This window comes from Dermacentor andersoni, chromosome 1, assembly GCF_023375885.2.
Source record: "Dermacentor andersoni chromosome 1, qqDerAnde1_hic_scaffold, whole genome shotgun sequence".
In the NCBI taxonomy this organism is placed as follows: Eukaryota; Metazoa; Arthropoda; class Arachnida; order Ixodida; family Ixodidae; genus Dermacentor; species Dermacentor andersoni.
The window spans coordinates 88,065,504-88,092,913 of record NC_092814.1 but is presented as its reverse complement, the minus strand read 5'-3'; the positions used below and the strand labels follow the sequence as shown (position 1 = coordinate 88,092,913).

At 43.7% G+C, this 27,410-nt stretch overlaps 1 protein-coding gene and 1 long non-coding RNA gene across 5 annotated transcripts in view; one reads left to right on the top strand and one right to left on the bottom strand.

Moving 5' to 3' along the window:
- The window catches only part of LOC126544131 (type I phosphatidylinositol 4,5-bisphosphate 4-phosphatase-B-like), a 44,843-nt gene extending 32,881 nt beyond the window's left edge, over positions 1 to 11,962 (bottom strand). The window contains exons 1-4 of one of the 2 annotated variants that reach the window (XM_055061717.2): positions 11,757 to 11,962; positions 5,687 to 5,826; positions 1,266 to 1,372; positions 606 to 708 (exon numbers count right to left, since the gene is read on the bottom strand). In XM_055061717.2, the coding sequence (XP_054917692.1) occupies positions 606 to 708; positions 1,266 to 1,372; positions 5,687 to 5,826; positions 11,757 to 11,847 (441 nt within the window). In that variant the 5' untranslated portion in view covers positions 11,848 to 11,962. The remainder of the gene's footprint in view (positions 1 to 605; positions 709 to 1,265; positions 1,373 to 5,686; positions 5,827 to 11,756) is intronic. The other variant, XM_050191356.3, reaches the window with a different exon arrangement.
- A 1,363-nt stretch (positions 11,963 to 13,325) lies between these two features.
- LOC126546202 (uncharacterized) lies at positions 13,326 to 16,066 on the top strand. Of its 3 annotated transcripts, none has more exons than XR_011892536.1 (3): positions 13,326 to 13,431; positions 14,579 to 15,499; positions 15,568 to 16,066. It is a non-coding gene; the product is annotated as an uncharacterized lncRNA (long non-coding RNA). The 3 variants fall into 3 exon arrangements; XR_011892537.1 differs by lacking the exon at positions 13,326 to 13,431 and adding an exon at positions 13,465 to 13,810; XR_007602534.2 differs by lacking the exon at positions 13,326 to 13,431 and having other exon boundaries at positions 14,185 to 15,499; positions 15,568 to 15,946.
- Positions 16,067 to 27,410: the final 11,344 nt, after the last annotated feature.

The window sequence follows — 27,410 nt, the reverse complement described above, 5'->3', positions numbered from 1 at the left end:
CAGGGTCCCTTTGAAGCTATTAAAGTGGGCAAAAAAAATTTGGACACATTCTCCATTTTTAAAACATAAATAAAGCACTCGTAAAAGCCCTCTTGGCTATCCCCAGTACATCTCCTTGACACCACCATGTGAAGAGCACTACAGTTTTCTTTTCGTTCTCTTACCTGCTGCACTGAATGTCCCAAATAGAAATGGTATGCTGATTGACAAAGAATGTGGACATTAGAAGTCCAAAGACATAAGTAACACTCATGTTGATCACACATAGGAAATGCAGGTTAGTCAGCGTCAGAACATTCACATATGAATACAAACATGCATCCACACTGCATTAAGTCAGCACATGTCTAATGCTGCTGGTGGAAAATGAGCACCAGTGAGACAAAAGCTGTTAGCCAAGGCACTGATACAAATTTAGACCTGCACATAAAAGCAAAGTATCAGTCAAGTGAAGAGCAAAATATTCCATGGTGTGATAATCTATGCTAGCATGTATTACTGTGCTTTCAGGACAGTCTCATCAACTTGAGGCATGATAGCATGCCTCAAGGACTGACAACTCGCAGAGAACATTAAAAAAAAATATGACACACATGCTGGCTCACCAAAAAGGTTTGCTGGCAATGAACGCAAGATACTCTACAAAGTCCAGGCACAGAGGCAGGAGGAATGTTGGTCGTGCTAGGAGCCAAGTTGATGATTCGATGGCTGAAATGAGCAAATTATGGAATATAATTTCACTTGAAACTTTCAGAATCATGTCACCACCTGGCTGATATATAGGCAACCTTAGTGTAACTAGAGCTTTCAGATTGTGAACCCTAATTGTCTGCATATATATATTTTTTTTCTTAGTTACTTCTTTCTGTTGTGCCTTCAGACCTTGAAAGCATGTATAATAAATACACAAACAAACGAACAAACAATTATGCTGATTCCATGCACTGTGGGAATCGAGGCAGTGAAGCTTTCTGTGCTGTTTGTTTTGATTGACAACAATTAGTGGTGATGTTGACAGCAAATGCTTAATTTCTTGAGCGTTTAGTGCAATATGAGAGTGGCGAGTTGATGGTAAATGTTACCTTGTGTGCACCACTGTTGTTTGTCTGCGTAGTACACAGAACACACAGCGAGATGTGTTTGCTTGAGGTGCTGTTGTGCGCCAATGTTCATAACCTTCAAGAAGGTTAGCTTACAGGCTGGTCTTAATAGCATCTACCGAATTTTGCAGACAGTCGGACAAGCAGGCTAAAACACTCACTCACCAATTGGCTCTCGGGCAGCCTATCCTTTGAGATGTCACATTGCAGATCAGCAAGCAGTTGCATGGGCAGCGTACATACTTTTTGCCATGAGGTGCATGACGGATTGGCTAAAACATAGAAGCAGGAAAAAAATTATCTATACGCCTATAGCTCAGACAGAACGTATTGAGCAAACAAAGAACGGGAGCCCCTCCTCTTCACACCGGTGGCAACTGTAAAGATGCTATTTCGTGAAGCATGCAGACGCAAAGGGCACTTCGTGCTCTTTAGAGTGGAACATATCCTGCATTCTTTACTTGTGCCCGACTATGGTTGGCCATTGCAGCACAGTGTCAGCAGCTACCAAGAGTGCTCAGTACCCCATTTTCACTTGATACCTTTCAAGAAAGAGGCAGATGCTTAGCAAGTAAGCAAGAACTTGGTTATCATTTCTTTCTAATATAGCAATAAAACTGTAGTGGAGCATAAGCCTCATGTTTAGGGAGTCACTGGGTTTCATGTAAAGTGTTACTAAGAACAACCAGCTCTTACAACAGGTATACTGGCATGGAAAGGTAGAGCTCCAGTTAGGCACCAATGAGCACACTGCAGTCACGTAACAGCCAAAATTTCCAAGTGGGGGGGAGAAAGAAGGCAGATCGTAGCACATGACTTTAACAGAGGATTTGGAGGGATTTCACAGACCTTTTGTAAGTACCTCTTAGCCCCTCCCCCACCTCCTTTTCGTGTGGGTGTGCCCAATGGTTGAGATGCACCAGAACGTGGTAAATGGCCCATTTGATCATTTCACAGACATGGGTATACACTATATAGACAAAAAGCTCCTCTAGCAGGGCGAAAAGTTTTGTGGCAAGGAAGTGTCATATGAGGAAAGTGGAGGAGGAAGCACATGGACACAAAGGGCAACAGAGGAGCGGGAGACCAGGACAAGGGAATTTGCTGGTGCATGTATGCATGTTCCCTTTGAGGGGCACTTGTCGCTCAAAGCGAATGTGTACACAGAGGTATGTGTAAACAACACTCAGCCCCAGCAGCTGCATGTCTTGCAGTATATTGCCATGTTTTTATTGCCACTTGGTTGCCATAATTCACGTGACAACAAGTAAGGTTAGTGGTGACACAAATGTCAGTTTCTAAATGGTTACTTGGCCCAGTGCTTGGCTCTTCAAGGTATAGACAAAATTTCCTTTAATCTATGTGATGAACAATGGTGAATTAGGTTCATCGCAGAAAGCAGGGACAAGAAAAAAAAGATGTTTTCCTTTATTTTAGTTTTAAAAAATTTTTGCAGTACTCCCTACCAACGTATGCAAAGCCTAGGCTAGATTTGATTCAGATCGACACATGTTTATACCAAAGCATCAGAGTGCATCTTTCTTGGGCTGTCAAAGGGGTACTGACAAAAATGCTAGCTCAAAATAACTGGTAGTTTACATTGCTGCGAGCTCATAGGTGTGATCTGTAAGGTATCAACAGCAAATGCTGCTTAGAACACATCTTAATTTAATTTTGAAATTCATGTGAGCAGAAAATCAAGAAGTGCAGCATCTAATGATGTCATTAGCACAGGCCCTTGTTGTGAACCATGTTACACCACAAGTTCAGCAATTGGTTTTGGTGACGTGCGACATCATTGGCTTGTCTCACTGTTTGGAAGACATTTCAGCACTGTTTGCATTGGATTCTTTGCACTGGGTGTACACGAAGCGTATGCAAAACCTACATACCATTTAGGGATCGCGAGGTTAGCGGTGCCGTGGCTGGCACTAGCAAAGCTGGTGGTGACATCCTGCGGCAATTTGTTACAGTTGCGTGCTCCCTAGTCAGACACTGCATCACCAGATGTCGCCACCAGCATTGCCTTCTGCCGTATACCTCTATGATTACCCAACAAACAATGAACGGTACGAAGTTTGTGGATAAGCTAAAACATGGCTAAAACTCTCTAATGCCGGGATTATACTGCGCAGTGGACTGCTGTCCAATGAAGCACTATGATGGTGTAGCAATGCACAGGTTTTAAAAGTCTAAAAAATTGTGGGTCAGTACTCCTTTAAACGTGGATGCATTGTGCACTTCCTACACTCAGTAGTACTTCCCAGCAGGCGTCCAAAGGCACTCACTACATTTCAGAAGAATTAAAGGCAACGCCTAGGAAACTCTCATTGAAAAGTCTAAGCATCACAAAGTTGCATGCCTAATACCCCTGTCACACGGAAAATCTAATGTCATTTACAACGAATGACATTCGCTGATAATTCCATTTGTTTGGTGTCACACGGTAAAACGTAAGGACATTTTCGAAAATGACATTTACAAACTAATGAGTTCGCCAAACTCATTCGCATTCGTTTGGAACTGAATGTGTATCCTCGACACCACGAGTTTACCAGTGTTTCGCAAACAGTACATGCTTCTTTTTTGTTTTAACAAAAAATCACTATTATTCTATCCATTTTATTACCTAATTATTGCTTTAACAACATTGAAGTCCATCACGTGCGTAAATACAGAAAACTACTCTCAGTCCAGTGACCAGACAGCCGTCTTTAGCTTTCGCTGCAGCAGTCGTGTTGGTTCGCACCGGAGCATCGGCCGCGGCCGCTTCAATTGACTTGGCGTAAAAGCGTGCAGGTGTTTTCCTGTGGCACGCGCCAAGAATGAGGATATTAGAAGCCCGCATGCACATCAGAATGGTGATGACATGCAACTGCCCTTCTCGTACCACTTTAGCAGATGTAGCGGACGCGCCTATCGTTCTCTTCGCCCTGTTGCTTGCCTTAGCTTTGGCTTGGCTTGGCTCGACTCGACTTCGTTGGCAATGTCGACTAGTTAATGATCGAATGCTACGGTTTGAAAGCAACGATCACATATTCTAGTGGAATTGAGCATATTGGAAAATAATTATTGGACAAAAGTGGGTTTGAGGCGTGTCTTTTTTTTTTTACTATCGTCATTGTCATCATCTTCAAGTGGCATTAGTTTTCGCCGTGTGACAGCGCGCTGTGATAATGACATCAATCGCAACAAATGTCATTTGTTGGAAATGACATTAGGTTTGCCGTGTGACAGGGGTATAAGGAAATCACAAGCAAAGTTAAAAACAAGAGAGACGCCACAGCATTGTCTTTGTGACATGCCATGTAAATTCATTAGAAGTCTCCATGAGATTTCTTAGAATGTTAGTTGAAATAACAAGAAAAACAAATGATCATGTGGGAAGAAAGGAAGGACAGCAAGTTCTGACAAAATGGTGATGATAACTGCCTTTAATGGGACACTAAAGCATCCACTAGATCAAGCCAAGTTGGAAGGTTACCCTTTAATTTTGTCTGGACTTGTGTGGCAGAAAAAAAAAAAAAAGATTATTTATTAAAACAAGAAATGAAGGCCGAACTTCTCTCTTTGATTAACACAAACCATAGGCCATGTGACACCACTGTTTTGCTGATATTCAGAACAGTTCACCCCAAACATAAAGTTTCCTACAATATACCAGAGGGAATTCTGGCACTGCAGTCGTTGACCCACCATGGGAATGATGGGAAGTACATGGATTTGTCTGATCTTCGTGCTTGTGGATTCAGACATTCTTGTCGCTTTGTACATTATGCTTTATATGCCTTCATTGTCTTAAATTTCAGAGCAATCTATACTCTTCGAAGTGCAGAACGCTCTGTGAGCACACACAATCGCTAATAATTGCAACGATTGAGCTTGTCGAGGTGGCCAAATCGAAACGCGCCACGCATCTCAAGGTACTGGCATGCCCGCGATAAATTCGTAACGGCATTTCACATCACTTGTCGATGCATGCATCCGTGGCATAATGATTCCGATGTCAGGCTTCTGTGCTAGAAGTCCTGTGTTCAAATCCTGCCATTGGACAATTTTATAATCTTTATTTAATTATTTATTATGCAGCACATTGTTGAAAATCACAACTTTACAAAGTCACGAAGTCGTTTGAAGCCAGAAGGACAAAGTTTAAGGCAAATCCACGTACTTCCCATAATTCTCCTGCTAGGTCAACTGCTTCCATTGCAGCTCCCATAGACACTAGCGCCAGAGTTCCCTCTAGTAATTATTGTATGAAACTCTATGACCCCAAATGCAAACAGAAACAAGTCTAACATAGCTGTACACATTGTGTGAGCTGTGATGCATTAACACACTTTATAAGATGATAATGTTGGAGCCTGCTAAGAGGAGCTAGAGAATATTTCTGCCAAAAAACAAAACAACTAGTGAGGTTCCCTGAAGAAAAGCTGCTAAGTATATATAACATGGGATGCTACCATAACATAAGTGGAAGCACTAAAGAGATTACTGAAGATCCATGGCTACTCAATATGCGAACAACGCACAATAACTGCCAGGAAATGGCCTTTGAGTGCAGGTGACAAAGCCGGGTTCCTTACCGTAGCCTCATTACAGCGAGAACACTTGACCACATGTTGGTCTCGGCGATTGGTGATGTCGATGACATAGCCACAGACTCGGCATGGAACAATGTTCCCTTGGGCAGCATACTGAGGACTGTAGGGTGGTGGCAGTTCATCTTCAAGAAGCAAAAATGAGCAACATGGAATCACTCATACCATTTAGTTAGTAACAAGCATTGCAATTCCATATAAAATTAAGGCATAATTTAGCATTAATGGAGAACCCAAAATTTTAACTGCTATAGCGTTCAAGAGTGTGATACCAAATATATTTAATATCACCCATTTACAACTAAATATAATTGATAGTTTGGACTACTGGAGCCTGCATGGGGCAAGATCCACACAAGTGATATGTGTACTGGCTACTTTGAATAATGATAATAAAATGAATAATAATAATAATAATAACGATGATGATGTTGATCTTTACTTCTGGCTTCATAAATATAACATAGTCCGACTGTACCTGGCAGAACGTAGCAAAAGCACATTGAAGCACAATGCGCCACCGCATGCAGCTGCAAAGCCACAACAATATTTCAAGACATCTACCCCATAGTAGCAGCATGCGAACATCAAAGAAAGATTGCACAGCAGAATTCAAACATCAAATATAATTTTCTTGCAACCATTTTAGTGAGTTTTTAGCGCTAAGCAATGAAACAGTGTTTGCCAGAGAGCTGAAAGTAAGGGGGACAAATCTTTATGATGCAACCAAAGTCAATAAACCATCTATGGGTAGAAAATCCCAATTTATGTATTAAGAGCATACTGACATATGACGGAGAAGAAAATAAAGAGAATTGTCTGGACATTACTGCGTCAAGGAATAAGGCATCAAAAGAAGGTAATCGAAGTAGATTGAAGATATTCCAGTGTGTTGGCATGCTAATATCAAAAGCCACATCGCATTTATTTTTGTTTTCCAGGTAAATGGACAGATGCCTGCTGTTAGCCCACCCTGCAGGAAATATTTGCTATGGCTGCAACTTCTTGTGTGGGTAAAATATTACTTTCTGCTGGGCAGAAGGGCTACAGTTTGTCAGTAAGCCAGCGAACTAGAACTTTATTATTTGCAGGATAATCTGCAGCTGATTAAGGGTGCCTGGTCTCCAGGTTTCTAGCCTCTATCTTCACCAATATTTATTTGAACAAACTCGCATGCGTGTGCAAGAAAACTTTTGTGCAGTGTCGGGCCAGTATAATGTAAGGATTCTTTCCGCTCGATTCTATGCCACTGTTACCATGTATCATTCATGGCCTGCTGATCCCGCTTATAAATCTGGCAGAACGCTGCTCTAATCACTGATGGAGCATGATAAGGAATAACATTGGAATATAACCGTTACATTATCGTGGCCTCGCAGAATAATAAAAGTTCCCTGTATTGGTGATCAATCGCTAATATCACCAACCATTTGCTTAAACATATGATCTCGCTCTTCATGTGTATTGTCATATGCAGTTTCTTCGCATTATTGTTAGTCACAATTTCCCACCACAGGATCACCTTTTGCATGTCTCCTACTTAAAAGTTGCGAAGCTTACTGTCACAATGCCCTTTAAGCAAAACTGATATGATAGTAGCAAACAGAGAGTTGGTACTGGTTCATCTTTAAGGGTGCTTAAAGTGAGGGTCAAGGCAAAGAAGGGAGACAGGACACATTCGTCGATTAGAACTGAATATTTACTGGAAAAACCGAATGTACATAAGCAACATACAAGGACCATGTGCATGCGCACACTCCCTTTACCATGCATGTTAAATGGCAGGGAAAAAAATTACAGGGCCTCGTTAAGATCTCTCTTAAGAGACGAATGGTGAAAGCCTACTCTTCTTCCTCTTATAATTCACCTCATTAGTAAGCATTTTAGTCATTTGTAATCAATTGTAGTTGTTACAATTTATCGTTAGACATATTGGTCGTTAGTAGTCATTACAAGTCATTATTAGTCATTACTGCTCACTACTAAGCATTTTCAGTTATTTTTAATGAATTGTGGTCATTACAAGCCGTCATTAGACATGTTGGTCATATCATAGTCATCAGTAGTCATTACAAGTCATTATTAGTCTTTACCAAGCATTTTTAGTCATTTCTAGTCAATTGTAGTCGTTACAATTTGACGATAGACATATTGGTCATTTCATAGTCATTTCAGGCATTATTAGTCATTACTAAGCATTTCTAATCAATTATAGTCGTTACAAGTTGTCGTTATACATATTAGTCATTTCATAGTTATTACTAGCCATTACTAGTCATTAATGCTCACTAGTAAGCATTTTTAGTCATTTGTAATCAATTCTGGTCATTACAATTTCTTGTTAGACACATTGGTCATTTCTTAGTCATTACAAGTCATTATTTATTTACTTTATTTATTTAAAAATACCTTACAGGCCTCAATGTGAGGCATTGAGTAAGGGGGGCAGTACATAGAAAATACATAGAATACATGACATCCAAAAACCGTATCAGTTCACAAACTACAACCGCAAGTGCAACCGAAATGAAAAAGAATTATTTAGTTCACAATTCACTAGGAAAAAAAAGAACACATAATATAATAACAAGGAATAAATCACACAGATTGTTTTCAGTAAAGTCATGTAATTAACAAGACCAGAGTGTTAAACAGTATGAATTATTAAAAAGTAGTTATTAAACTGTAATTGTTAAACAGAGTAGTCATTACTACTCATTACTAGACATTCCTAATCACTTGTGGTCATTACAAGCCATCATTAGATGTATCTGTAATTTAGGAGCTATTAGTAGTCATTACAAGTCATTAATAGTCATTACTAGTCATTATTAACATCTACCAATCTATATCATAACGTTATCATTCACTGTCACTATCAATCATTTGTCATTCTTTAATCTGTCTTTATTCTGTATTCATATGACGTGATGATGCTTCGGCGGACACTCCTGCGGTCAGGTCTGCTGACACAAACTTTACCATGAGTCTAGAAAGGCTTTCACCTTAAAAAAGAAAAGCTCTATCTTTACGTAGCTAACAGCATAAGTTCACAATCATGCAGTACTATGGAGGCACAGCTGATGCACAAATTATATTGTCGGTGAAAAAGCTTCAGCTGTTTCCCTTGCCTTCTGGTCATGGTTATGCCAAATTACTCGTGTCTTTAAGAACTTTGTGGTACACTTGCACTGTTTGCAATGCGGAGCAAGTTTAGAACCGGCAAAAGATTTCAAGGTGCTGCTGTGCTTGTGCAGCCTAGTGTTGAGGAAGCAAAGTGGCCCTTGTAAGACCTGCCACACGACAGGAGGCAGGCCAAACTGCATGCACCAAGTGACATATTAGTCACTGAGATTTATTAACCCCCCCCTCCATGCCAACTCTTGCTTATTTCTTCTGTATATTGGAAATATAAAAGTATTGGGTACTTCATTCACTTGGCCAATTTTATTATTAGTACACTTATGGCTCAAGTATAACCTTATTTCAGCCCAAGACACGCTTGATAGGGTAATAGGTAATGCATCTATGTGCAAGAAGTAAATTAAATCTCCTGTGCAGGACTTTGTCCAGAGAACCAAATACTGCAATTTTTTCTGAAGCACACTAAAGGGGCACTAAAATACTTTTCAAACATAGCAAGAAAACAGTCCCAATATGTAGAAAATGCAGCCATGAACATGCAAGCCAAATCTTATTCTGCTACATGTGGCATAGAACCTACAATCTTGCACTATAGATTGTATGCTCTCTCTGAAGGGTTCCAGAATGACCGCTTATGCAATGTATGTGATGATGTTACATGAAACGAGACAGTCCACAGACACCAGCCGTTGAGCCCATGCAAGCATGCCCTTAGTTTTTCTAGGAAACAGGGAAACATGTCCTGCCAGTTCAGTCACTGCTCCTTTGTCACTCTTGGGCACCTTTGTCAGAAGTCAGTCTCAAACGGTTACCATAAGCACACAGCAAAGAGAAGAAAAAGAAAGAAAGAAGCAGTAGGCAGGGCACTGATATTGGCACTGCCCTAGCTGAGGAACAGATGAGCTGAGAGGGAACGGGGAAAGCAAACATTCCCACTGATTATGTTTCCTCCCATTCATACTAAACCATTTTCAAAATTTACTTCAGGAATATAATCCATGAAATTTCAGGGCCTCATTCCAGCATGTAACTAAGTTTCAAGCAGTAAGGTGTTTCAGGGCCTCGTTAAGTTGATGATACATGGTAAAAATATTGCAGAAGATGAAAGAGCCTGCATATGTTTGTTTCCTATCTAATCTTGTCTTTTGCATTTGCATGCATTACGCATGCTGTTATTGTGAAACTAATACACCTGCTCTAACCCTTCTTTATTTCTGTAATGGAAATTTTTAGTATGCAAGTCGAATCTCACAGCATAATTTCCTACAGTAATGGCACTAAGATGATGGTACCAAGATACCATTGAACAAGAAACTTCACAGCTGGAAAAGAATGAAAACATTACTTCAAAGTTTGCACACAGAAAGTCACAGGAGTTGTGCAATCAGAACAGATAGTGGACACTACTAGCGAAAATATCCCACGGTAGGCAGAAAACCTACTACAAAGTCCTCACTATTCTGCCCTATGCACCAACAGCAACATCAACCAAAGACCAGTATGGGAAAAACATATATAGAGACAGGTATAAGCTAACATTCACCTGTTGCTAATCATAGCTTACGTCATTATAACCTGGACCATGCAACTTGTTCTGCTATCATGTCAACAAGAAAGCATAAACTACATAAAGTCACACAAGCTTTTTTTTATGTGCTCTTGTAATTTAACTAATTAGTCACTGAGAACTCTGCATTTGCACATAGTTTACAAGCAAGTTTACCTTAATTTAATGACACTTCACAAAAGATGGCAAATTTTTATTATTCTTTTTGAAGGCATCTCAAGCCAGAATATAGTGCAGGCAGGTGCATAATTCAATCCTGCAGCTCTGAAACCAGACTTTCGCTCAGTGGAGAATAACCAGAATGCCATGTTGCCCATTGTTGGATACTTACACCATTATCGAACACTACGCAGTGGGCCCAGGAAAGAGACACACTTGAATATCAAAACAGCACCTAATGGCTAGCATAAAATTGTCTTGACCAGCACAACTAACTCGTAAAACAAACAAGTTGATTTCTGCAAAGCAAGGCAGCCATAATGGGCACTCATGGCAATACTGTTACTAATGTTGATAATTATGAAAATTCCGAACTTGCAGATAGTCTAACACTGATTGTGGTACTACATCGAATATATATGGACATAAAATAATGTACGTCCCATAGCGACACAGCTAAGTAGAAATAAAACCCGGCATCGAAGCACGGCTCCAGTTTGTCCCATGCCAAACAATAAGACTACTTGATATGGTACCCAGAGTATCTGATTTCTTAACAGAGACCTAAAGAGTTTTCCTCAAATGCGGTTACATCGGCGTTGTAGGGCGAAGTATATTTTCATTAACAAGGAACACGTTCCAACAACTTCCTCAGTGCGCACCGATGACAGAATGACATGCCCAGTCCATAATCTACTTCCTTGCAACGGAATCGCTTGACAATTGATGTCAGTGCTTAAATAACGAAAAGTAGCTGCACGTCAAAGCGTGCTCTACGCCGGACATGCTTTGCACGAACTGCTCGACGCGATGACGGCAGCTGTGACGTTCTAAGCCGAATTGTTCGTACGAAGTCCTCAGTCAAACACCACGCGCTCAGTCTTTGCTGATGACATACGCAGCTGAGTCAATGACAGAAATGCGATAAGGATATAAGAATCAAGTCAAGAAAACGAAATATCGTTGTGAGTTGGCTCGCACGAAAACAGTCGCATAAACCTCACCAAGCACATTAACATCGCTTGATCACTTCGAAACGAACAAACATCTGTGAAAAGCAAAAACAAGAACGTCGATGGGTGGCATACTGGGTGTCGACAGTGATGGTTGGTTGCTCTGATTATTATGCTTATTTGAGTCTTCAGCTGTGTGAGCTGTAATTTCTGATAGGCTAAGTTTACGTACCCCTGGCTTGGACGTTGTAGCTAGGAAACGATGAATCCGACTGCTCCTGCAGTAGCGGCGTTCGCTCAGCTGAATCGTCCCTCAGATCCATTATGCCAAGACAACAAACATGTGACCCACAAATTTCAGCGAGGAGGCGAGGAAGGATGTGCACCCCTAGGCCGCTGTAGGCTAGCTGCAGTGGGCAGTTGCGAGCGGCTGCAAGCCAAGGACGACGATACCAGGTGGCGCCCAGAACTTTAGAGGCATTATATGGGTTGGATGCAAAAGTGAAAGTGAAAGTGAAAATAAAAGAAAATTATAATTGTGTACAAGAAATAAACTTTCACATTGACAAAAACACAATTGAAAGCCATTAGCACTTGGCCAGTTTAGCTTTGACCAATGCAGTCTTTTGAGTTGACATAAAAAATAGCAGAAAGAAACCGAAGAATCTTTGGGAGTGGGCAACGTTGCTCTCGGCCAACGTTACTAATAGCGTCCTCGATCACCCGCACCGGTGCGCACCGGGGCGCCTTGGTGCGCACTTTCATCCTCGATCAATCGCACCGGTGCGCACTGAGCATCCTCGATCACCGGAAGCGCACCCTGTTGGAGCGGTTTTCCGTTGCCCCGTCTCGCACCGAGAAAATCGGCGGTGCGCGGAGTGCAATCCCAGCAAGCACTGCGGGACGCGCGACGTGCGCGCGTACTGCCGACTGCAGAACCGCGGACGCTCTGGCCCGATAGCTGCGGTACGTTGCAACGGAGTTGACGGAGTTAGCTAGTGGATTTGTCGGCGATGAGAAAGGAAGCGCTGCTAGTTGCCGCAATCGATGAGCATTCTTCAAGTTCGTCTGACAGCGAAGACGACATTCTGCTCGACCTCGTCCAAAAACAGTGTGGTGATAGCGGCCGAAAGTGGACAGGTTCATTGAACGGGTCGTCAGGATTAATTATAAAATTCATTGGTGTTTGCTTGCAACCAGGTATGTCGGAGCACGCAGTTTGACAAGGTTCGAGCGCTTGCCGCAGATGCTCAGCATCTGCAAACAATAAAATATGCGCGTGCGCGTGTTCGCGCACGTTTTGCGCGCCAGGGGCAAAGTAGCGCTGCATGCAAGCACTCTGCGCAGGGTGCAGTTTTGTCCTCGATGTTGACCCTCCGCAGTGCGGCACCACGGCGGGGCAAAGCGCACCATTCTGGTTTCGGGGCAACCCCGGGGCAAGGTGATCGAGGACGCTATAAGGTTACTACATAGAGTTAGTAGAACAACTCTAGAGGAAAAGCTGGGCCGGAAAAGTGGGAACGTGAGTGGGAACCTCTAGGGCGCCGCCCTGTTGCTACTGGTCAATGTGGCCAGCGCAATTACTATTGAAAGAGCTGAAAACAAGTACAGGTCACCGTATGCTTTGTCATCTAAAAACGCATACCTGAGGTTTTATGAAGGTGGTGCGTTAATATTAAGTTTACAGAAAGCGATCACTAAGTCCGTTACTGATGTAAATCACGAAGTACGCATTCATGCAATAAAGGATGACGCGAATTTCGGTTTCGAATCTGTTTTTTGGATGCGTAGTAGTTTCGTACAGTTTAGGTTTGACATGCGATCGCGCGTCGACATCGGACGCTATGGCACACTCGTGCCTTCTGTGCCACCGAAGCCCCGAAGTGCCCAGGCATATACCTTCACATGTAAGTAAACGAATGTATCTCCTTGTTGAGAATATCACGCGAGTAGGCAGCTCTTGTGGGGCATCACAATCGTTTGAGAAGCGTCACAGTAGAGCATTTTTCTACATGCGGAGCGGCGTTTTTATTCAGGTTTCCCTTCAGTAGGAAATTGCTGGACAGGCGGACCAGCGCACCGGAATTGTACTGGCGAAGCCACAAGCAACTCAAAGAATCTGTTTAATTGTTGCACTTTGAACAATCATGCTTCTACAAAGGCCACAGCAGAAAAACAGCCTGATGCCGAGTATTTCTGTGCCACGAAGTAATCAAGAGGCGAGTGCCTAATGCGGACGAAATCGAGTGCATCGAGACTTAGAACGACAGAAAGCTGAGCTAGTTGGTAAGGATTCATTATGCAAAACAGAGGTGAGGCGTGCAGACAGGACACAAGAGTAGAGAAGTGGGCGGCGCTCGTGTTGCATGTTTGCTTGTAAATACTCTATTCTTGTGTCCTGTCTGCACGCCTCACCTCCGTTTTGCATAACGAGTGTATCAACCCACATATTAATAGCGTAGGCGTTTTATTGACTGTGCAATATTTTCAACACTTCCTTGCATGCCATTTCATGTGGAATATCTTTTTTGGTCACAAATTTGTGCAGCGAATCTATTTGCATGATCGACTTCGGGCCTGTAGGTCCGTTCACTTGCACTTGATGCTGAGTCTTTTACATGTATCCATAAACTGCAGATATGCACATCAGATCCCTGCGAGCATTTTCAAAATTCAGTTATTTTAGACAACAGGCACATATGCAATACTGACATAATCTCAAATACCACTAAGCAGCTGGGACACATTTTTGTTGACCATACTCGCAGGTAAAATAAGTAGATTATGTGGACAGCTCCAGCTCATTTTCCTTAAATCAGTGTGTACATGGGGTATGCAAAAATAATTTTTTTCTCGCGCACCGATTCTTTTGCTGTATAAGCAAGAGAACCCACCACGTTAGTGTAACGTATCTTGTACATCACACTAATAAGTGCTTTAATTTACCAAGTGAGATGAGTTACTTTTATGGATCATTCAGTCATATCACACTGCAAGCTGCATTCATCAATCTTCAATTGGATTTCGCATGAAACATGTTTCCCTTTTATGCAGATATGCAATGGCAAGCCCTTCCGTGTGTTCCAAAGGTAAAATTTAAGCTCGAAATTAAAGAAGACATTTCTAGTCAGAAACAAGCAAAAATGGTGAATGCAGAGTATCAGAAGCCCAAGGTACAGAAATTATGAGAAGTGTCGAATGATTTTAAGGAAAGAATGGTATTTGAAGATGCAAGATTCTTTAGTGGAAATCAAGCAAGTCAGTATAGGTAGAATACTCTGAGAAATTATGCGAGTAATGGGATAGCACACAATGGGTCAGGAAATGCGTTGTTTTTCTGAAAAACTAAAGCTGATGACTGTCATATCATGAGTCACTTTAGCATCATGAGACTGCTGTTTGATAAATTCAGAAACAAACCAAAAAGCAAGCCATGCAAAAATAAAAAAAAAACTATTTAATGATGCTCTCTCCACACTGGGATAAATAATAAGAAACGGATCACGTCTAATGTGGACATATCAGACACCTTGTGAAACACTAAAGGAAAAATTCAGTTTCGAGCTATGGCACTTGCCGCATAGATGTGGGGGGCCTTGCACCAATAGTAATAGTTACCACTGCATCTAGAAATTAAAAGCATTCATGCAGACAGGGATGATTCTTTATATTTTTGGCTACCACTTCAAATGCCTCCACTAAGTGTTACAATGCTGCACGCAGCCATGCTAAGGATCTCACAGCAACACTTGCAGGTAAACAGCAAAAGCAGTCGAAGTGCTGGTGTATTCTGGACACTGTCTTTGAACACTTTTAGGCAAGAACAGTGCAAGAAACAGACATAAGAACTGCATTTATTTCTATAATTCCCCATTTGAATGGCCTTTTCTTTTTCCTTCGACAATGCCTTTGCCTAGCCACAGCAGCTCCCTCATACAGACTCCGCAAGCCAAGAGGCCGTGGAGGCAAATGCAGGTAAGAGGCAAGAAGCAATAGCACTGGTATCGACATTCATCTAATTTCTTTCTTTTTCTTTCGTTTAGACAGCCAGCACACCTCGAACAGCCACCTTGACTGCGGGTGTGTCACCCTAGTCGCCAAGGAAACATTTGAGGGAAAGCGACAGGCAATGTGAACAGCCACTTCTCCATGTAAACGATACTCTTTCTCTCTGATGACTCCTACGTTCGCCACGCCAGCACACTTGTGCACAAAGATGCCGCGGAGGCACGTGCAGGTCAGAGGCAAGAAGCAGTGGCACTGGTGTCGACATTCGCCCAATTTCTTTTTCTTACACTGAGGCAGCCAGCACACCTCGAACAGCCACCTTAACTGCGGGTGTGTTAGTAGATTCCTGTTGTACATATGCTCATAATAAACTTCAGTAAACTTGAACTTGATAATAAACTTGAAGGCAAATGGGCCAGCACACCTCGAACAGCCACCTTAAATGCAGGTGTGTTAGTAGATTCCTGTTGTACATATGCTCATAATAAACTTCAGTAAACTTGAACTTGATAATAAACTTGAAGGCAAATGGGACATTGATGCATTGTTTTTTTGAACATTTATTGTACACATACAATATATGTTATACTTTGCAGTGCTACAGAGCGCATTTTGAAGCTTCCCCCTATATTTTGCACCTTTAATTACGTATGTGTTGTGTGGCCCTCAATTCAGTTCATGTTGTAGCAGATGTTTTGTCTGTGTATCGCACATAGGCTTAAGCTCGTGATATCCACATACTTCTCTCACATATACAAAATAAAGTTCTATGTAGTCCTCAGTGTTACAACAAAAAATGAAAGTAAACAATCCGATCGTGGAATTGTGTTTATTACAGTCATTCCTATGACATTTACTGACAAGTTGACAACTTGAACTGGTCAATCCGTCCATAGCCTCCTCTATTTTTCAAAAATAAAGGAGGCTATGATCCATCATGGCAAGGAATTGTATGTATACATAAAAAAAAGGGGGGGGGGGTACGTGTGTGTGTTTGTAGTGGGGGGTACAACAGGATTAGGGCGGTACGAAAAAAATGTACCAACACCGTCCTCTAGACTCATTCCGTTAAGGTACCGTAACAAAGCGCATTAATATGATGAAGTTCATACAACCAACTCTGATATTACTACACACGCCAGGCGACGCGAGCTACATTTGCCATGACGCATTCGCGACTGCACCGGATGCCCTCCATATTACTCTCGTTAATCGTGCTCACTGCACCGAGGCAAAAGAAAGATCATGGGCGCAGGTGCCTTTAAAGTATCTCGACCTTGCGAGGCACTGCTGCGCGTGCCAGGGGAGCTGTCCGTGCGAACACTCCCTGGCACACACCTGCCTCGGCGGCCCCAACCTACGTACCGTTCTGCTTCGAGTTTTGATCCCCCCACTGTCCCTTGGGTGCCCTGGAGTTCCTGTGCCGCCTGCTTTATTATAATCTCAGGTGCTCTCCTGAGACTTCCGTTTGTCGGCTACATGTGCCCTACAGCTGGATCAGTACTTACAATAATAAAGAAACCCGATCTATCGTCGCTACGATAGATCGCGAAAGCGGCTTTTGCAACATACCGCGCCCGTGCGAAGAGAATTACGGAACGCCAACGAAGAATCTGACCACAGCTTCGAGCTCGTAACCTCGTCGAGTACGTGACACTCCTGCAACAGGCATGACCGCTGAAAACCGCATACCGCCGGAAACTTCAACAGGATCATCCCTCGGTTGCATAACTGCCACCTGTACGGCCAACATGGACCACACCCACACCGTCCCACAACATAGAATAAAGAACCAACTTATAAAGCCCAAACACACGGCTGCACGCACACATCACGACACTACTAGCGAGGCGCCATGCTGCTACGCTGCTACGGTTGCCGGATTAAAACTGACTACTGTCACCAAGTCTAGCAAGCGTCTCAGGAGCTGGCAACCTCGGCGCGTAGCAACATGGCGGCGCTCTTGCGGTTCCCGATTTCAATGCATGGGCCCTATGGGTAGCTTGTCCTCTAGTGTCAGTATAGTAACCCTATGGGTTACTAACGAGAACGAGACGTTCATTTGAGGGATCGCCAGTTGTTCGTGCGCAGGCGCGATTAAGAGCGGGCGCGAGAGAGAAAATCTGGGGGCTTTTGCTCCTTGAATACATGACGTGATCTGACTCTGCCTAGGCACTAGCGCGTGTTGTATGTTTAGACATGCCGGCGTTGCGGAGTGCGGTGTAGCTCCGCCGCTGGCTGCCCGCGCGGTGAGGCAGTGGGCACGGACGCCCCATTTGGTGATCGCTGTGTCTGAAGGTTCTGACTGGTGTTGTATAAGTCGCGGGTCGCTTTTTTCGTCGCGACGATAGATTGGATTTTTTACAAGCACTGCTCCAGGAGTGCACATATAACCGTCAAACAGAGGCCTCAGGAGAGCACCTAGCTGTTATAATAACTTGAAAGAGCGTAGATTTGGGCATGTTGGTATTCCATAACTTTTAGGTTTTTAGCGCACAAAAAGGGACGAGAGACAGAGGTACGACGCGGACACAGCGCTAACTTCCAACAATTGTTTTATTCTACGAAGCGGTACATATATACGTAGGTAACAGACAGCTGCGCATATGCATGTACTGGTTTCTAAACAAATGAGACAGCAACGAGACGTGTAATGGAAATTTTAGATGATATCGAAGATGAAAAAGCGACCATGCATAGCCAAAAGTTTTTTTGTGATTGCAAGATTCAAATGCCATCTCCATCAACGTGTCACGTACGTAGCCGGGTAGCTTCATGGAGATGGCATTTTATTCTTGCAATTACACAAAACTGTTTTACCTATGCATGGTCGCTTTGTCATCTTCGATATCATCTTAACACATTACACATGTCTCGTTGCTGTCTCATTTGATTACAAACCAGAACATATGCGCATGCGTACGCTCTTGTCTGTTACCTATATATATATATATATATATATATATATATATATATATATGTGTGTGTGTGTGTGTGTGTGTGTGTGTGTGTGTGTGTGTGTGTGTGTGTACCGGCCGCTCCGTAGAATAAAACAATCGTTGGAAGTTAGTGCTGCGTCCGCGTCGTACCTCTGTCTCTCGTCCCTTTTTCTGCGCTAAAAACCTAGTTATAATAAAGCAAGCGCCGCAGGATCTCCAGGGCACGCAATTAGGGGTAGCGGGGGGGATCAAAGCTAGCTGGAAGCAGGGCGGCCCGTGGGTTGGGGCCGCGGAGGCCGGAGGTGCAAGGACGGAACGGAGAAATTGCCAATGACGTTGTGGCTGTTAATCGTGAGATAAGAAAGCTAAGCCAGCAGAAAGGATTTGAAGTGGCAGACATAAACAGAGAAGTGCATAGAGTAGGCTTTGGCGGAGGCTTTACACGAGATGGCATGCACTTTAATGGAAGGCTAGGAGCCGAGATCGGCTGGCGCCTGGCAGGTCGGGCAGTAGCTTTTTTAGGGGGTCCATTGCGCCTCAGGGCGTAGGGGTAGATAGAAACAGTGTAGAAAGTGCAACAATAGAGGCTGACGCCAATAAAATGGCCACTAGGAGGTCCAGGAAGAAAACTACAAAAAAATAAATTTAACACCAGGATCAGGTACATAAACATGCAAGGTGGTAGAAAGAGAGCGAAGTGGTTAGAAATACAACAGCAGTTAAAGGACGAAGAAGTAGGTGTATACGCCCTATGCGAAACACATCTCAGGGATCTAGAAGACCCACCGTTTATTGAAGGCTACGTCTGGGAAGGGAGCAATAGAACAACAACGGAGAGGAAGGGAGGAGGAGTAGGTATGCTGATACATCAAGGAACAAATTGTCAAAGAATAAAGTTAACTTGCAAAGAACATGTCTGGGTATCAGGTACAATTGCCGGTAAAGAGACATGGCTATAGGAGTAGTTTATTTAGGGACAGGGGCCAAATGCAGGTAAGAGAACGAGGATCTAGTGAAGTGTCTCGATGACGATATAAAGCAGTTTGGAGAAAGTGCCGATATTTGTCTGCTGGGTGACATGAATAGCCACATCGAGGATCTGGATGGATACACAGATTGTAATGGGAGGTTGGTGCTAGACGTCTGTGAGCGACACAACCTAGTTATAGTAAATAGAGAAACTAAGTGTGAGGGACAAATCACGTGGGAGTCCCGTAACAGACAAACGACCATTGACTACTGCTTAATGTCGCAGGGGTTGTATAGCAAGCTCGCAATAATGGAAGTAGACGAAGAGGGGAAGTACAGCCTCGGAAGTGATCATAAGCGTATTAGTCTACAGTTGGGAGCCCTGCTCAAAAGAGAAATGCAGGGAAGTCAAAAAGAGTACGCAAAATTAAATGACGAACAAATAGCGCAAATAGCGGCCGGCATAGAAGAAGCAATAGAGAAACATCCCATGGAAAGGTGGAAATATAATAAGTTAGAACTACTCATTAGTACAAAAATAAAAGAAGTAAAAGGAGTAAACCGCTGGAGAGGAAAGAGGAAGCCACGAAGTTGGTGGAATAAGGAAATTAGGGAGGCCATCGAACAACGACGGTTGGCATCTCGGGAACACAGAGAAGCAAAGAGGGCGCAATTATCTGAAGAGGAAATAGGCCAAAAATGGGAATCTTATCAACAAAAGAAACAACAAGCGCAGGTGCTCGTCCAGGCTAAAATAAAGCACTCCTCTGATCGCTGGCTGGCTGAAGTTCGCGATGCAACTAATAAAGGGGGGTCAAGAAAATTCTGGAACCATATAAGCTGGCTGGGTAAAGCGAATCACAGAAAGCAGGAACAGATTCACGTTGCCGAAGGAAATTGTTTAGAGGGAGATGACGCTGTGAACTACATCGGTTCAGTTATAGCAGAGTCATTTAGGAAAGACGATAGGGTAATCGCCCCAAATGAGGGAGCAACACAGGATAGCATAATAGAAAACAGCTTAGAACTGACCAATCTTAACTGGAAAAAGGCGGAAGAAAATGTTCCAAAATTCACGTCCGCGGGGATAGACGAAATTTCAATCAAGTTAATTAATGAACTTGGCCCAAGAAGCAAGGAAACGCTGATAAAAGCATTGGAGGCAGTCATAACAAATAACCAAATTCCGCACAGCTGGGAACAGAGTAAAATGAATTTGATTTATAAAGGGAAAGGTGATAAGAAGAACATAAAATCCTTTCGACCTATTACGATAACATCAGTTATATATAGGCTGGCGATGCAGGCGGTGAAATTAAAAATGCAGTTATGGGTAGAAAGTAATAGAATACTCGGAGAACTTCGGAACGGGTTCAGAAGTGGTAGGCGCTTAGATGATAGCCTGTTCGTGCTTACCCAGTGCATAGAAATAGCTAAGGCGGAAAATAGACCTCTGTATTTAGCCTTCCTGGACATAAGCGGTGCATACGACAACGTGAACAGGGAACTCCTGTGGAACATATTAAGAGATGAAGGTATCGGTCATGAGGTAACTGATTTTCTACAGGAAATATATCGAGAAAGTAATGTTGAAATAACATGGGAAGGAATTAAGAGTACGACAACTGTGGAGGTACACCAAGGATTAAGGCAAGGTTGTCCTCTATCACCGCTGCTGTTCATGCTTTATATGACACGTATGGAAAGGAGGTTACAACGAAGCAATCTAGGGTATAATCTGTCGTACAGATTAGGCGGAAAGGTTGTTGAGCAACGACTACCGGGTGTAATGTATGCGGACGATATTGTACTGCTAGCAGAGAGCCAGGAAGATTTTCAAACTCTGGTTAATTACTGTGGAGACGAAGGAGACAGTTTAGGTTTCAGTTTTAGTGCAGCTAAGTCCGGTGGGATGTTTTTCAACGATACAACTGATCAGGAGCTTACAATACAAGGCCATGAAATACCCCGAGTGGCCGAATACAAATATCTCTGGGTATGGTTAAACAAAGGGCAGATGTACACGGAAAAACACGAACAGTCTCTCATAGCAAAAGGGCGAAGAAATGCCGGGATAATGAAGCATAGGGCATTGTGGGGGTACAACAGGTATGAGGTACTGAGAGGTATTTGGAAGGGAGTAATGGTGCCGGGGCTTACTTTCGGGAATGCGGTCCTGTGTTTAAGGGCAGAGGTTCAGTCGAGGCTAGAAGTAAACCAGAGAGCTGTGGGAAGATTAGCACTAGGTGCCCACGGGAAAACCACAAACGAAGCAGTACAGGGGGATATGGGCTGGGCATCGTTCGAAGCACGGGAAGCTCAGAGTAAAATCCTATACGAAAAACGCCTGAGGAAATTGGACGATAACAGGTGGGCAGCTAAGGTATTTAAATACCTATACAGAAAGAGCGTTGACTCACAATGGCGGAAAAGAACAGGAAGCTAACCAGTAAGTATGCCAGAGACGAGGACGAAGAAAGAGAGAGCATTAAACGACAGGTTAAAAATGCGGAAGGTAAAAATTGGATAAATTCAATGGAAAAGAAACATAGTGTTGAACTATATCGAGACTGGAAACAGCAGATCAGGAAGGAAGCGTTTTATTATAACTCAAGAGACAGCGCCCTTCTCTTTGAAGCTAGGTCAGGATGTCTTAGAACGCGGAGCTATAAAAAGGAACTTAACGAAGAAGAAGACATGTACATGTACTGTGTGTGGTAAGTCTGTAGAAACAATAGAACACCTCATACTAAAATATGATGGTATCAATCCCGACGTCGATGCGGCCACAGTCACGCTTCCTGAGGCCCTAGGGTTCAGAGATAATAATAGTCATGTAAATAAATATGCGGTGAAAATTAGCAAAAGGCGATTGGAGGATTGGTGGCTCAAAAGCAGAGGTGACATAAGGTTAAAAGGGTAGGAAGACGTATTTAAAGAAAATCGAGAATTTTAATAACACACAGCACAGGTAAATAAAAATAAAAGGAAAAAAAAAAGCTGAGCATGGTGGCAACTGCTATCACCCCGTTTCAAAGGGGACGCTCCTACCTTCCATCCACCCATCCATCCACCGGCGGCCTTTCAGCCACTTGCGTTCAACCGCGATTGCTAAGGCGCTCTGCCTTCTAGATTTTCAATCTATGCAGCCCGGACTCTACTACGGTCGCTACTGCGCCCACAGAAACATCTGTGATGTTATTTACAGGTAGATCGCCGTAAGGCGCGGGAAAGCTATGAACCGCCATGACTAACTTAGCACGAGCGCAGCAGGTGCGAGACAGTCTGACTGACACAGCGATCGCCAAATCGGGCGTCAGTGTCTGCTGCTTCACCATTTTACGCCAGCGTCGGAGCAGTGTCGGGGCAAACTCAACCCCACTCCGCAATGCCGGAACGCCTAGGGACAAACGCCTACAACACGCGCTAAGAAACCTCCTCCGTAGTACCTAGGCAGAGTCATATTGGCGGCGAGGAGTTACGGAGTCGCCATCTGTCGGAAGCGCCTCCCTTGCGTAGTATGGGGGATCACGCGGCGCGCTCCTCATAGGTTTCGCTTACTGCGCTCAATAAGAACACCACGCGGCAGCCCTCCTGGACATTTATGTAGGTACTCTCAAAACGAGGGAAGTTTTTGACTGTCGATATAATAATCTTGGGCAAACTGAAAGCACAGAATTGCTTAGAGACGCTATCTCTTTACTGAATACGTACAGTGAACGCTACTGCGCGCGGTCGCCGCGATGGAGTCTCCCGAACCGGCTTCTTACGTGAAAGGTAGGCAAACGCTGAGAGTAAACTATGTGAAATATGTTCTTATAGTGGGCTGTCTGTATAACCGAATGTGGCATAATAGAATGAAGCCTCAATGCAGCGATCGCACGGGTTCGCAGCGACCGACTGCGCGTTTGCATGCATGTCCGCGCACAATGTTTTGCTTTCGCTGTGAACGCGTTTTCGTATCGTGCCGTGAGCTTTAGGCCGCAGCATATGAGCATTTGACAGTACACTAGCAACCATTGTTGCGCGGACGCTATCAGAACTGTTCAAAAATAATTTCGTTATAGACTTCGACGCCCACGGTGACTGCCATGTGCAGTCGCGATGTTTCAATTTTCTTTTTGTCTTGTACATTCTTGGACATTTCAATATTATTTCGCAAGTTGCGTCGCACTGTATGTTTATCGGTCTTCTCAGCGTGCGATTTCCCTGTGCTTCTTTTTCGCAATCCCGTGCATTAATTCATAACACAGACATGACCATATGCCATGCCTTTTTATTATGTGCGTCTTACCGCTCCCTTTCCGTTCCAGTGAACTTGCCAGAATCTAGCATCAACAAGTTCATAGACCAGACCGTCATGCCATTAGCCAGGCAGCGAGCGCGGGCAAGCCTGTCTCAGTGCGCGTTTTCTGCTACTTAACGAACATCGCGTAGTGCCGGCGCCGTAGCAGAAATCGTTCTCACGTGTGTGCTTGCTGCATACCCGAGTTGTAGCCGATGGCTGTCTGCCGGTTTTAAGTTTCGCCAGCCAAGCTTCACGCAGCTCCTTGCCCTGCGGTTACGTATGAATAAGGCTGACAACGGGCTCCATTGCGTACGTCCGGCACTGCGGCCCCGAGCAGTAGCCTACCATGCTGCACGCCTCCTAAGACAGCCACTACGTATTATAGTACTTTCAGATGTTGTCAAGCAGACACCCAAGGCGGTAAAGCCTCACCACTTAATCAGAACCGCGGCGCAGGTGGGACTTTAAACTTTCGTTTTCAGCTCGCTGCGGCGCTTCCGAAGCAGCCGACGCGGCCGCTGTCCACGTGATCCCTCACGCCACGTCACGCCGACGGTGGCGCTAGCTCTTCCAGTGGTGGAGCTCGCCCCCAATATAAGTTCAGCAGTACTGCGCCCCGCGACTTCTGCAACACCAGTCAGAACTTTGCCTCTAAAGGTACGTCGGACAGACCTCCCACGCCTGCGGCGCTCGTGCTGAGTCAGTCATCGTCATCGGCGGCCTTTCAGTCACTTGCCTTCAACCGCTATGGCGCGTTCTGCCTTCTAGATTTTCAATCTATGCCCCAGATAGCCAGATACATCCATTAGATGTGCATAATATGGTGCACCTTGGACATTCAGTAAGTCCATTAGATATCCAGATTTATCCAGAAAACATTGTAAGGATGTACTGTAGAACATCACAAATGCATCCACAAAACATAAGTGGCACATTCTGTGGATGTCAGGGCTGTATATATGCAACATCTAATAGACGTCCACAACAACCACAGGACATCCATTGTACTACATATTGCTGTTTATGCAACATCTAATATATATCCACTGGATGTGCCTAGCACTATTTTTGGCTGTTTATCTTATTCATCATGCATGCATGCACTGGGCCTCTTCAATTGTTGTCCCAGACTGCTCGAGACGCTACTACAGCCAGTGATTATTGGTGTACGCAGCTTCTCAGACAGTCCTGGACTGTTTGGGACAACAAATCAAAGTGCAACTGTTACTAAGCGAAAAAAACTTCGTTGTCACCACCAGCATTTTTATTGTGAAACTTCTTACTGGTATCAACCGTTTAAAAAGTACGTAATGATGTACGCAATATTTGCAGTGAAGTACAATGGCAGACTGCAGCTGTCTCATGAAAATAACGTGAACAGTAAAAATACAAAATAATGCCATCTCTTGGTTTCCCAAAAGGCACAACGAGCACTTAACGCACGAACCAATGCAAGGATACCAGATATGCATAACAGCTAAGCATAAACATACTAAAGGATAAATAAAATGAGACATTAAACGCAACGCTTGCAAAGGAACACTTCTCCCAGTGCAGTGTTAGTTGCATTCTCTCCAGTAAAATAAAACACAAATGGCACATTATCAGACTTAATTCTCATGAACAAAAACAAGATTCACATATGGAAACATCAAAGCACTATTTGACTAGCCTTGTATTCAGCAAAAGAAAAGATAGAAACAATGTAGCGAAACATAAAGGAGAGCAACAGCTGGAGGCCCAAAACAGCAATATCTCCTATAGGAAAAACAATCTGAAAACCACCAATACATTAGTACAATTATAAATTGTGCAAGAGAAACAAGTAACCCCTGCAGCAAAAGGGTGCTAAATTAGCTTCTCCATAAAGGAGAAAAATTCGGAACACAGCTGATGCATCAAAAAAAATAGCTTTAACATTGTGTTCTCACACTTACAAATGAAGACTGGTATAACGAGGAAGTCATTTTCTTCTAATAAGTAAGCATGCAGAATAAGTACAAAAATGGTATGCTCTATAAATTATTCGAGTAGAATAACTATACCATATTTCCATGCGAGTGAGACTACAGCCAATTCGTGTCTAGATTCATGGATCATAAGGAATGTCAATGTAGTTGCAGTTAGTGGTTACCTGGTACCCCAGCACACTTGGCATGCACTAGTCAACCAAATGCAGTGGTATCAGGCCACACCATGCTGCTGAGAGTGCTAGGCCACTTGTAGCAGTATCAAATCAGCCCTTTCCTTTTAAGCTGTCTCGCTGCTTTCCGTACACTAAGCCTGACATCACGTAACAGGATTCTATATTTCTCACATTTTTGTAAACATAAAGCACTACTTAAAATGCAGTCAGGTGCCACGAAAGGCCAAAGCATACTTTCAGCTGATGCTGGAGACGAGCTGCTACATCTACATCTCTGTAGCGTTATCTGGTTGGTGTTCATACACTGGGCTCAACATAGCAGCAGTGGTTAATTGCATTGGCCCTCGCAGCAGTACTACCAAGGAAACATGTTGCAGTGAGTGCTCATCTTAAGGTTGCCACTTCAAAGGGAACATTATTTTTGGGCGCTGAAGATAGTGAGGTTCAGCCTTGTAGTCATTACCGTGACTACAAGTTAGACCGCTACCAGTTTCAAAAGAGGAAGAAAAGTTGTCAGCACTCCTAAAGACACACGGTACGATGCAATGTGGGGCTGGAGGGCGAACCGTACTTGCAAGATCACTCTCTTGCTGGCTGGCTTGAGCATCCTAAACCTGAAAAAGAGGACAGAATCTTTATAACTATGCAAACACATCGCTTATTACTTACCCCGCATTTCGATGTTCACCCTTACTTGAAGCCCATGCTTGACTTTGTCACTACAGCGAGCTTCCCTCACTTCAAAACTAGTCCAGCCCATATCACCCTTCACAGCTTCATTTGTAGTCTTCCCGTGACTATATTTGTTACTTCCGCGCTGCCGTCGCCCCGGGTGGCAGGGAAATAAAGCACAAGAATGCACGAACACCAAAATGGCGGCGCTCGGGGTAATTGTGGGGAAATGGCGTTCGCGCCAAAAAGGGCTATTTTGAGCACTCGCTCGCCGCAGCTCGTTATAAACTTTATTTGAAATAGTTTCGCGATGAATTAGACGTTGATATTTACAGAAATGGTAGCTTATAAGACATACTGCCCGAATATGTGGTTTTCCAAAAACCGAGTTTTTCGCGATTTTTTTTTGTTTTCAAAGGGCGGCCCCCCCTTAAGTCTGGGTGGTACTCAAAGTAAGCTGCAGGATTGTGTGGGGCAGTTACGCACAGACCGACTTTTTCGGCATGCTCAGCAGCATGCTGCGCTCTCGGCACTAAGGCTGATAGGCTAGCCGCTACCTCCACAAGGCCAAGCAGGCTGGAGGGGCTGGCACACTGGTTCAGAAGAGGATGATTCCATCAAGACAATTTTCAACTTATGCTAGCTGATCTTGACCTCACCGGTCAGAAAGGCCTTGGGATTCAGCTCGTACTGCTCCCCAGTGTCAAAAAAGCCTACCTCCATGGGCTCAGGTGGAGCACTGGAAGTCAGGAGCCGGAGGAGAAGGTGGCTGTCTTTCCAGCAGTTTTTGTGAAATATCCCGTGTACTAAGCCATACATTTGCAGCAGGGCTCTAGAAGCTGGAGGACAGGGTCGGGTCAGCAA